Genomic DNA, 12,745 nt, shown 5'->3' on the forward strand with positions numbered 1-12,745 from the left:
AAAGTATAAAACTTGAGTCAGCATGTTGCTTCTGTTCCTGACTCTCCCTGACTTTGTAATTTTGGGCGAGTAACTTAGTTCCTGATTCTGCAAATGCTTTTACTTATGTTTCTCTTTATTCCACAAAGAACTGTTTCTGGAAAAGCACATTAATATTTATTTAACTTAATAAAATAAGGGTCTGTTTCTGCTGTGACACATGGCACATCGCACAATGAAGCAGAACAAAAGGTATGGCAGAACAGGGCTTCCATCCAGTTTCTCTCATTTGCTTTGCCTCTCCTCCTCCCTTATACTCAACACGTGTCTCCAAGCTGTGAATACTTGTAGACAGGGATTTCCTTTTCCTACGTGTGCCTGAATGCCTGCAGTGCTTCTAGACGCTGCACAGAGACGAGGCAGACAACGACCAGGCCCTGTGACATAAACTGTGCCACACCGTTGCCGAAATAACCCCCTCTGCTCCTTCAGCCAAAGCTGCTTTCCTCACTAGCTGAGTCTTTTCAGCAGCAGCCAAGCGAGAGACAGAAACCGCCGCAGCACTAGAGGAGCCGGGCAGCAGCAGAAGCACTGGGAAAGGGCTAGGAAGGGAAAGCTGAGCTCTCGCAAAGGGGATTCCCACCGCAGAGATAAGCCCCGACAGCAGGAGGGCCCGAGAGAGAGCTCTTCTCAGGAGAGGCACTCCGGCACCGGATACACACACCGCGCTGTTACTCAGCACTCCGGCGCCGGGATGATGCGCTAACTCCGTCCGACAGAGCTCCCTCCTCCCCCCGCACCTCCCCCCTGCCCAGACGCCAGCCATGTTCTCCGCATCGCCCCCACGCCGGGCCCCGGCGGCGCAGGGGGAAGGGGGGAAGGGGGGAAGGGGGGAAGGGAGCAACGGCGCCTCCCGCTCCCACCTGCGGCCCCTCCTCCGCCGCTCCCCCGCCTCGCGCACACCCCCCGACCCGCCCGCTTCCTTACAAACGTAACCGCCCACCCTTAGCTCACGACAGCAGCGCGTCTTCCCACTGGCTGCTCGAGCCGGCCGTCAACCGCCGCTCGTGGAGGGGAGGTGAAAGGTGGGGCCAGGCGGGCTGTCAGCGGGAGCCGCCGGAGGAAACGGTGGCGGGAGGTGCGGGGTGCGATGTGGGTGCAGCATGTCTGATCTCGCTCGCGTTTTCTTCGTCTCTTTTCCTTTCTCTGGGCTTCTCGCGTTGCTTCCGGTTTTTTTTTTCTCCTATTGAAACACTTTTTGTAAATACATTCCAGCACCGGTTTTTCTTTTTTTTTTTTGTTGTTGTTGTTGTTTTTGATTTTTTTAAACGTTATTTATTTATTTATTTATTTAATTGAAGGCCAAATACTTGATAGAACTGCTTTCGCTCTCCCGGGCAGCAGGGCCGAGCCGCAGGGGCTCTCATCGCCTCGCTCCGCGCCCCCCGCCTCCTCCGCAGCCATGGATCACCAGCCCAAGTTCTTCGAGAACCTTTCTGGCACCGGAAAAGCCATCGGGGTACTGACCAGCGGCGGCGATGCCCAAGGTGGCTATGGGGGAGCAGGGGGAAACAAGGAGGGTGGAAGGGAGTCTGGGGCGCAGAAGGGAAAAGAGCAGCGGGGAGGTTGGGGGAAGCCCTCGGGGGATGGGGTGAGGGAGGGAGGAGCGCGGGGAGGCCATGTGGGAGGCAGTGCGAGGAGCAGGGGCCGGGGAAAGGAGCGGGGGAAGCTCGGCGTGGGGAGAGGCTGCTGGAGGGACTGCGGTGGTCTTCAGGCTCCTGTTTCCTCTCTGCCTCTCGTACTGAGGCCGGTGAAAATCGTTTTTGCGCGGCCTCCGAGCTGAAGGCAGACCCTCTCATCCGTCCTATTCGTTCTCATCGCGTTTCCTAAAGCGTGGCTTCCTCTGAGCCTGGCAGGGCAGAGGATAGAGGCGCTCCGGGAACTTTCACTACCAAAATGTCTTCACTCCGGGAAATGGTGGGGAATGGCTGGTGGAAACCAGAGGAGGCTGCCTGGCTGCTGCCAGCCCTCGCTTCATCCGCTTCTCGCTGCATGTTGGCACCGGCAGCGCTTTCCTGTTCCTACCCGTGATTTAAAATCTCGGGTGGTGCTTGGCTCTCCAGCCCAGCAGGAGCATGCTGCAAACGTGTTTGCACGTGCAAACGTGAAGGAAGGGAACAAAAGACCTATAGACTTTAGAAGAAAAGAGAAAGAGGCTCGATCGCAAAATACTTAGTTCTGAACTGAGTCCTGTTTTCCCTCAGTTTCATTTCCCCTTTTCTACCAGAAAACCTTACATAAATTAAGTCTGAAGTTTCAGTTGATTAAGGTTCTAAATATCCGATTTTTTTTTTTTCATGTGGACTCTTCACTTTTGGCAGTTAAGTGAAGATTGCTTTCAGCTTCCTTTGCTGAGGTCACAACTATTTTAGTACTATTATTACCGGAGAGTGATTCGGAAATATTTTAAGGAATGTTCCTTTAACACGTTTCTGAACGGCAAAAACAAACAAACAAAAAAAAAAGCAAACCAAAAAAGTCTCTTTCCTTTGTGCGTGGGCTCGGTAGTTTAAAGACCAGAACTAGCTGCCCCAGACGTGGACACGTGTCAGCTCCCGCCGCGTTTGGGGCATCCTCCCGGTTCTTCCAACCTCTGAGCGGTAGCAGCAGCACCCCCCGCTCTCTTGTGCCCGCTCCCCGCTGTGTCCCCGGCAACTCCACGGAGCGGTGCCTCCGCGCTTCCTCCTCGCCGCCGGTGTGTACGTGATCCGCTGCGAGTCGCTGCGGATTCCGCCTCCTTGCGTCATCGGGGATGGGAGAAGCATCCTCCCGCCCTCTCCCCGCAGGAATAACGGGGAGTCCCCGGTTTGACTTGGAATTATCAGGAATCTTTCTAATCGGGATGCGAGGGCTCTAGTACCAATCAGGGAGGAAAATATTGTAGCTCTTGAGGAAAAAAAGACAAATCGATGACCTTAAATGGCTTCTCTCTTGCTCCTCAGTCAGGTTACATTTGTTCAAGTTTTATCTACAGTTTGCTCTCAGTATCATTACTTCCACTGCTAAATGATTCCAGAAGGAGCTGTGAGTCAAAGCTTCTCTGCATTGATGGTCTGGTCGCCAAATCGCCATTTTAACTTTTAAGTGTGACAGGGCATTGCCTCAAGCAGCAGTAGCGTGTTCAGCAAGAGGCTGACTCGCTTCCGCGTGTCTGGTGATTATATAATGCACCAGCAGATGCATCTCTTTTTTTTTTATAAGGTATTAATCTCTGCTGACCACTATGTGAATTAAGACACTTAAAGGACTTTCAGAATCTGCGAGTAGCATCTAGACTATTATCCACCAGATTGCAAATGAGGCAAGGTGAAGATTAACAACAGTGGAAGTTGCTGTCTGAGGAATGAGGTTGTTACAAAGACTAAACAAAGCAAACTGGATGGCTTCCAAGATATTTTATAGACAGCTTTGTTGACCTAACTTAGAATAATTAAAATGTAGTTTTAGAATTTGGTCCTTTGGACTGAATGAGAGAACATTCAGTCCAAAGGACTGTAATAGTAAGCTGACTTCCACCTTACTATCTTGAGAACAGCGTGGATGTGTAAAATACAACCTCTGTTCTGTTTGCATGCTAGGTTAGGCGTAGGACAAGGGACGAGATGAGTCATGCCTTGTCAAGGTCATTTGCCTTCTGTAGGGCAAATGTGCTAGAGAAGTTGTGAGCTATGAGCAGAAGGAAATAGAGTGCTATTGCTGCAGAACTCTTTGAAGGCACATGTTTGAGCAAAACTGTAGGGCAGGCAAAACTACCAACTCTGAAGTAGGCAAAAAAGGTGAAAACAAAATAGTTTCAGACTCCTGTTTTCTTTCAGATTTTTTAGGTAGACATCAGAAATATTCAGATGATCTCTAATGCAAACCAACCTCAGCAGGAAAGGCAGTGGAAAGAGCATCAATTATAGTTACAATAAACATGAGTCTTCATCCCAGTAGATGCCTTGGTTTAGATAGGTGGGCAGTAAATCTTTGCCTAGAACAAAATATGCTTGATATTTTAGAATACAAGTTACTGCCTTTGCAGCTGCTGTACCTTTGAATAATTTAGGAATAGCATTATGTAAAATACACAGGCTTTTCTATTTATGGGATATTTTAAAGCTTAAGCTACTTCCTCACTTTTGTGGTACTTTCTTGCAGGGTTTTATGCTTGTCTTTTTGACTAACTGTGGAATATAAGGACTATATAATATGTATGCTCCATACTAAGGTTATTATGATTTAGTCATCACATTTCCAACCCCACCATAAACAATACGCTTGTGTTAAAGAATGTATTAGTGGCTTATTTTACGTCAATACAGTACTTAAAATATTACACTTATTTTATGTTTATGCACTAATGTGTGCAAGTACTAAGCTTTGCAGGCATTACTTTACCTAGCCAGCTCAATAGTGAACTAAAGCAAGTACTTTCTTCTTTAATCTCAAGTACCTTGAGAGGGAAAAGAAGTTCTGACAGTTACTCTCAGAGTTCAGGAGTCGATTTGGTTTGTGCACTGTTTCTAAATGATGGTGACTGCTGCTCATAAAGGTGAGCTGAAAAGGGGTTTTGAGTCACTCTTCTGTCATCACGCTGCAACACTTGCCATGATCTGCTTTAAGTACAGTGGTGGTGTTTTATGGTGGCTACCGATACCACTGATAATTTTGACAGCTGTAGGTTACTTTTACATTTGTACAACCTCCAATCAGACTTCCTGTTCTAGGATCATGATTGGTATGGCTCCACAGCAAGAAGAGCCATATCATCTGAAAGCTGATGAAGACAGATTTGCATCACTGGAAATACTGAATTTGTGGCTGTTGCCCATCTACTCACCTGGGATTATTATTATTATTTTTTTAAAGGTGATCACATTATTTTTGAGACAAACTAAAAGGTTTAGTGTTGTGGCAGATAACAATTAAGGGAGGTAGAATATGGATTACCTGATAATGTCCTAGAATGCCGTAGAAATAAAGACTTCTATTTCTCTGTCTGAAGTGTTACAGACTTACCAGTGATGTTTCAAGGCGTATTTAATGTGGTAGCATAGATGTGCTGCTCTTGTCATGATTGGTTACATTGGAAAAATGAATTGTGATTGCTGGATGAATAATAAAATAATAAACTAATGAAATGCACTCCTTTATAATGTTCAAATTGTAGAGTTTATTTACTAACTCTTTGAAGATAATCACTGAGACATCTGTCTCAGAAAACAGGATTCTGTTTTTCTACAGACATAGGCATGTGCAAAAAGCATTTAACTTATGGACATGCATACATATATAAGTAAAGCCAAGGCTTACAGTTATTAATAGATGAGTGTATCTTTTTCATGACATTTAATGTTTTGGAGGAACTGCATCTATAATTCTAAGATTGAAAATAGACTGTTAGGATGCTTTTTAAATCTTGAAGGAGATATGTATCTGGTATGGTAGTTATGTAAGCATTTGTGCAGTACAAGGCTCTGATCTAATATGGTGTTACTGTTAGAAAAAGTCTATGGTATTCAGAAATCTAGAGTCATTGCTGTGATTGCAATAAAATGTGACATGATTAAAGATAAATGGAGAAAACTCCAATTATTATTTTTTTCAATGATTTGTTCAGATTTTGAATTTTGTTTTTTCTCATCTTTCAGTATGATGATTATAGTCTCTTAATTCATTACCATATGGTCTCCTAATTCATATCCATTTTTGTTTCTGAATAAAGTCTTTCTGGCTGATAGTGTTAAGATAGTTGTACAGTTCCTGTAGTTTGTGTGTTTTTCTCTATAATCTTTTAACTCAGGCTTCTTTTTCAAGATAGTACTTAAGTACACTCTTTGTGGTTTATCAAACATGTTTAAACCAATACCTATCTTTAAAATTGGTAGCACTTAAGGATTTCTTGGTGTGTGACCAAAATACGTGTTTTTGACTTTTCCTTGTTTAGTATTATAGTTACTTATATAAATGCTTCTTTTAGTTGACTAAACTGGAAAAAAAAAATTAGCTCAACATGAGAGTGTCCTAGTTTTATTTCAACTCCTCTGTTGTAGTTCTGTTTGTGTATATGAAATAGGATGCAGCCATGGTACAGAAATATTTTTTTGAGGGAAGGGATTGTCTTGGAAATCACTTAAAAGTTTCAGCAGTTCTGTTTGTAACTCTGCTGTGAAAAACTAGTGATTTCAAAGACAGTTGAACAGACAATAAATTCCTAGATGGTTTTGCATAATTCCTATAATTAATTCAAGTAATTGCAGATAGCTTAAACATTGCTGAGTCCAAAAGGACAAAATAAATCATTTCTTCTATCAAAGGCTTTAATGCAAATACGAATGATAATTGAGAAAGAATTTGAATAATTCTTATGTTATTAAAAATAATGTTTTTGTCTGTGGCTTACTTTTGAAGCTGCTATTCTAATCATATGTGTTTATTGATGCAGTATTTATTACTCAGAACTAAATTCATAATTAACTGGGTAAATCTATTTTCCAGTAGTAAGTGTAACATTACATTTCATAGATATTGTGGTAATTCATAAATGCTATTGTAGAACTCCAATGATAATGAAATGAAGCAGTGTTTTGTTAGATAAGTTATGCAGAAACTTTGTGAAATGTTCGGTATTTACATATTTGTATAGCTGCAAGCAGCACAGTGTTCAGATTTAGATAGCCAAGATATAAAGATCTAAAGCTTCAGTGTTTTACCTGCATTTTGAAGATACCAAATCATAATGTGCTTTAGTCCTCAGCCCTCATGAGATGCTAGCCACTTTTGCAGGAGCTTGCTGGTAGATGCCCAAATCTTCCTCGTACAAAAAAAAAAAAAAGACATCACCAAATAATAACAATGTCTGTTGCATAAATTTACTGAGTTTCAGTGTTGGTACTGAGGAAGTGCTTTCTGTCTGTAACTCCTAGTTTTTCCTGGATTTTTGCCCTCTTTTCAGACAGGTAAATTATGAGCCTTACCAGTTTTTCGTGTAAGACACAGGGAAATGAAGAAATACTAAAAAAGTATGTGATGATATTATGAATATATTCATGTGAAAAATTCATTTTGAGAAATAAACTATTTTACAAGTGTGAAAGTTAAGTCTGTTCAACATTTGCAGGCTAATTTTTAGGGAAAAAGTGATATGGGAGAAAATCTGGAGTGAGAGCTACCCTTCTTTAAAATACATGATTTGGAAGATTTATCCTAAACATACAAAGATGTGATACATGACCAATAATACCGAAATATGAGTAGTAGAAAGTGAGGCAGCACAGTCTTTGTAGCTGAACATGCCTTACTATTTCCTATTTCCCCTTCTGTGCCAAACATAAGAAGTGTCAGAGCTGAACCTCAAGAACAGAAAGTTCTTAAAGCAAGGCAGTTCTGAGTAGTCCTCAGTGATAATGTAAGTCTTTCTTTCAGAAAATGAACTTTTTAGTCACTCTCCTAGAACTTTTCAGTGATATGGATAATTTAAAAATTTGTTCTCACCTCTTAAAAACAAGCAAAAACCTGAAAACAACAAACAGTTGTTCAGCTAATGAGTTGAAGTACTCAATGGACTTTAATGAATGGAGTAGCTTGTGTTTGTCTTGTCTTGGTTTGCAGAAAATGGCAGTGCAATGACAGTTCATTTTATAATTTGGAAAAATGAAGGGTTTTTTTCTGTTTCCCAGAGGACCTGGTGTGTGTTTGTGTTACTTTCTGTTTTCGTTATTGTTTGTTTGAAAATTGTTTCACCGTATGTAGTAGATTTGTTTTAATCTGGAATTTAGCATGCTGACTTTCTTTTCAGCACAGCATGTCGAAAGAATTTCTCAGCTTTTCCGTGGCATTATCCAGATCTTGTTCCAAAACTGCTGTGTTTTTTTTTTTTTTTTTTTTTTTTTTGTGCTCAGCACAGGGCTGAGGGGCAGTAAGAGGATTCTTGCTATTACTTCCTAGTTCAGAATTTATGGGAAAACAGTTAACTTAGGATTTTATTCTTAAGGAAAAGTGCCAGTATATACAAACGGCAAATCAAACTGCACGACTTCTTGATTTTGGTAGACTTTTTTTTTTAATTTATGTTTTATGTTTAGCCACTTCAGCAACTTTTGAAATATTTGAGAAAAACTCAGTCTCATTCTTTTTTTTTTTTTTTTTTTTTTTTTAATACTACTTCTTTTCTTTTCCTTTTCCAATGATGATAGAAGTTTCAGGGGTAGACCTTTTTGGCATACTGTGTCATGGGTTATATATTCTACTTACCCTATTTTTGTATTTCCATATTAGTGAGCATTTAATGCCTACGGTAACAGAGAAGCTCACCTACTATTTTGTTACTTTGATATTACTGAATGCGGCAGGTTTAGAGTGGTTTCTTGTTTCTTTTTTAATGTTTCTGTCATCCCTTTTTAACGGATGTGCTGGATTATTTCTTTCAGTGTAGCCTAGCTGCTGCTTTTGTACCCAGGCTTTGCATAATCCCTTATGCTAGTGTAAGGAGCAAATAGTATATTTTGTGTGAACTTAATTAATGAGTGAGATGACACAATATCTGAAGGGATGTATTATGGTAAAAATTCATTTAACACATGTAGGGGAACCAGTCAAACTTTCATTAGTGTTCAGAAGATCAGGTGTTTGATTGTTCAACTTGAGTGTAAGACTTCATATTAATAATCGTTTATTAGATGTGTGAGGAGAGAATTCCCATGTGAGATTGCATTTCAAGGAAGCAAAGCAGTGTGTAGGCATTTTTAATTTAATTTTAATTTTTTTTAAATGCAAACATTTATTGTATTGATTTACTAGTACTTTTTTCTTTCGCTTTAATTGGACACCTGTCAATGGTTATGCTCCCAACTGGCTGTATAGATTTGCATTATTTTGGAGAGCTCAGGAAAAAGCTATTGCAGCATAATTCCTCTTTTGAATGAGCTACATTGATTGAATGTTTTCATATTGAAAACTTAATTGTGACGAGAATTTCCATTCCCTTTCTGGTTTAGCAGCTCTTACTTTTATGATGCTGTTCTACAATAAGCAACAGTTCAGTCACTGATCAGTGTGCATACTAGCATTCATATAATTGTCTTTGATTCTATCCCGTTGACAATCTAAGACAATCGTTACATCAAAGCAAATAGTTTTGTGCTTTTTGTATTCATGGGCTGATAGCACTGTCATTAAGCAAATTCCTGACTAAAACATGCTGATCATTGTCTGTTATTAGGAATGAGTTAATGTTTTGGGCTTTTAAATTTGTTTTCAAAAGCACTGAAAATACACATACGCATGCAAAGATAATCAATACCAATGTGATTTTGCTTTTTCTTAACAGGTATGAATGCTGCTGTGCGTGCAGTAGTACGCATGGGAATATACGTGAAAGCCAAAGTCTATTTCGTTTATGAGGTTAGTGGGGTTTTTTTTAATTCATTCTGTATTTATCTTCTGCTTCTACATGAGTAATCTGATTATACTTGTGGAGATTGTGAAGAGCAAGTAATATAGAATAAAAAAAGATTTTATGTATCATTACCTCAATGTTTATTTTCGTACTTATTTCTGGAAATTGCTTTTTATGTGTTGTGTGATTAAATCTATTTCATTTAAAAGCTACTTTTTATTATGTATTGAATTCTCTGTGTACTGCCATAAGCCTGAAAATGTTGAGAAAATAGGTGGTTGTTCCTCAACTGTTGCTCAGTGGTGAATTTGAACTTTAATACTCACTGATGTATTTGTGTACTATTTAGATGTTTGTCTGGTCCCTATCATTGTAACTTATAATGACCTCCTTCAGCGTAGTTAAACTACTAATTTTTAACTCTTTGGCTTCCTCCCGGGGTAAATGGGGTTGTTGTCCCCATTTCATGGGTAACCCCAAGAGCTTTTTTACAGCTCATTTTTATCAAGAGTTCTGTGGGGCTAGTGCTGTCTTTCCTGGCTTTAGTACTGAAAGCCTTCTCTATCACTAGTGTATTCAGACATAAAAAATTTTGTGGTTGAAGCTTTTGACTGCCTGTTGATTGCCTGCCTACATGAAGAGTGTCAACCTGAATAATGATTTTCATAGTTATTTGACACAAAAATGTAGAAGTTTAATATAAATTATGAGAATACTATCTAAGCCTGATAGACTGAAATACACTTTCACTTAAAATGTGCAGATTACACAATTCAGTAAATACTTCTTAGCAAAACAATCATTCTATTTACACTTGAATTCTTTTACACCTACTTAGAAGTATGTGGTGACTAGAAATCATTAAAAAAAAAAAAAAAAAAACTATATGGGCGAGATCTAGTGTTTCTAACAGAATGTGCTCTTTATTTTTAATGTGATTTATCAAAAGGAGTTCATAGAAACGATAGAAAAGTACTTTGTTTTCTTTTTTGTGCATGCAAAATATACAATTTAGCTTTAAAAGGCAGCAATTTATCTATCTTCTTTCTTGGTCTGCTTGTTCCTAGGGTTGATTTACTAAAGAGATGTGAAGTATTGAAATGCAAATAAGTAAAGCACTGTGCTCCGAAATTCTTTTGTACTACCCTGCTACAGCAAGTAGCTCTGAATACTTAGTGTGTGCTTGTTATGTGACCAACCTCTAGAATTCTTTCAGTGTTGAGCTGTGCTGAAGACTTGCTGAAATGGGTCAAATATTTTTGAGGAAGGAGTTCTTTTTTTTTGTTACCTTTAAAGGACAGATAATAATAATAGTTATTATTATTATTATTTTTGTTAGCTCTGCACTAAGAATTATCATCTTTGTCCTAGAGTTGTTACCTTCTAAAAGCTGTTTTGTATAATGGAGTGTATTTAGCCATAAACTTCCAGAGAAGCTTCTGTTTTTCTGAACTTCAAAAGTCCCATTACAAAGTACAGTGCTTCTGTAATAATTACTAAAATTTGCTAATGTGATGTTGTCGTCTGAAATATGCCCATTCCCATTACTAAACCAGCCTATATCAAAATCACAGAATTTTTGGAACGAGAGTCAGTTGTACAAATAAAGTTACTGTGCTTGGAGCTATGAGCACTTGTTCCAGTGCTTGACTACTCCCTCAGTAAAGAACTTTTTCCTGATATTTCATGTGAATTTCCCCTGACTCAGCTTTCATCTTATCACTTATCATCAGAGAGCAGAAATCCTTTCCAGAGGATGCCATAGGCTGCTGTGAGAGCTCTCAGTTTTCTTTAAGTTAAACAAACCAGATACCCTCAATTGTTCATCATAAGTCGTGCCCTCCAGTTCTTTCATTGTCTTTGTTGGCTAATGACAAATGTTTTCTTATTTGGAGTCAAAAACTGAGTAAAAAGTCTCGGCCTTTTGAAACTTACTTTGTTGTAATTGTAGTACACTTGTTTTGTTCTACTGTCACTTTTGTCTTCCCTCGTAAGAACTTCTGCACTCTAAAATCATCCGTCTTCTACAGCTGTGACCAAAAATAGGTCAGTATTTGAAGTAAAAAACATAAACTCTATTTTCTTGTGCTTCTTTCAGAAGTAAGAGAGAGACTATTATTGCAAATAAAAATCGGTCTTAGTTGACTATATATATATATACTTATATATATATATATATGTACTTATATGTATATATTAAGTTTATCTTGTGAAAGAAACTGGAATTCTTATGCTACATAGGCAGACTTTGATTCCCAAAAGCGAGTGTGTGGAGTTGTGTTATATGAATAAGTAGCCCACCCGAATATTATAAATATTAAAGCTAGTTTTAGAATGAAAATCATGATTAAGAAAGAACCCTAACAGGTCAAACGTTTCTTATTTCATTGAAGCTGGCACACCTGAAAATCATTCTATTCATTTGTGGAAATAGTACTTTTATACACTGTTGCCCTGATTTCACATTAGAATCATGTTAACATCTTTTAGCATTTAGTCTTAGCATTGTAACATTGTATCCTTGTGAAATAGCATCACTTTATTTCCCAATCTCCTCCAGATGGGTGTTAAGGCTGGAATCCAATTGATTTATTTCACTTATCCTGTGAAAATTGAAGAGGTGAAAGCACAGTACCAGCCTGCTGTAGGAGACTAGTTTAAGGTTTTTGTTTGTTTGTTTTTCATTTTACCAAAAATGACTCTCTTTAAATGAGAATGAGAAGTAAAAGTTGTAGCTCTCCTCTGTGGGAGTTTGTTTTAGAAATGAATGTTTCTTTTTCATGGATTGAAGCACATAGCTCCCCATGGATGCACGCTCTTACCACTAAGCTGTGGAACTTTCAGATTGTTCACTTTGCTTTTAGGGGTCTTTTTCTCAAGAGGCCAGTGTTAGAAATGCAGTGGTACCGCAGCCATGGATTTCTGTGAGGAAAAATTTCTCTTTTACGTAATGGTTTGTGCCTTCAGTGGTAACAGTATTTTATGTTATTGAGTAATAACCAAAAAAGCTCAATAAGGAAATTTAAACAACTGCTGAAGCCCTGAATGTCTTGAATGAAAGGTGTCAGAAGACAGATTGTTCTTTTCCAGAAGTTTTTGTAGACTTAAGATGAGAAGCAGTGTTTACTGTCTGCCCCTCTCTCCAGAAGTTATGGTGTATGTGTATGTATCTTGTGAATGTTTGAAATCTCAGATGTTGGATAGAGGAAGGAAACATAAGAGCGTTATTTTCAAGTATGATGCTTGCTGTACTGATGAAATATTTCAAGTTGAATTTTACCTTTGCAAGGAATTGCTCAGACCTCAAGTTGGCATCAGAATTTAAGT

The 12,745-nt window shown here is 39.1% G+C and overlaps 1 protein-coding gene across 5 annotated transcripts in view; it reads left to right on the forward strand.

Annotated features, from left to right (window-relative positions):
• The first annotated feature begins 969 nt into the window (after positions 1-969).
• The window catches only part of PFKP (phosphofructokinase, platelet), a 43,621-nt gene continuing 31,845 nt past the window's right edge, over positions 970-12,745 (forward strand). For 2 of the 5 annotated variants that reach the window (XM_052693149.1, XM_052693151.1), the window contains exons 1-3: positions 1,077-1,131; positions 1,341-1,526; positions 9,350-9,423. In XM_052693149.1, coding sequence (XP_052549109.1) covers positions 1,442-1,526; positions 9,350-9,423 — 159 coding nt within the window. In that variant the 5' untranslated portion in view covers positions 1,077-1,131; positions 1,341-1,441. The other 3 variants (XM_052693147.1, XM_052693146.1, XM_052693148.1) reach the window with 3 other exon arrangements.

This window comes from Tympanuchus pallidicinctus, unplaced genomic scaffold, assembly GCF_026119805.1.
Source record: "Tympanuchus pallidicinctus isolate F22 unplaced genomic scaffold, pur_lepc_1.0 scaffold3, whole genome shotgun sequence".
Lineage (NCBI taxonomy): Eukaryota > Metazoa > Chordata > Aves > Galliformes > Phasianidae > Tympanuchus > Tympanuchus pallidicinctus.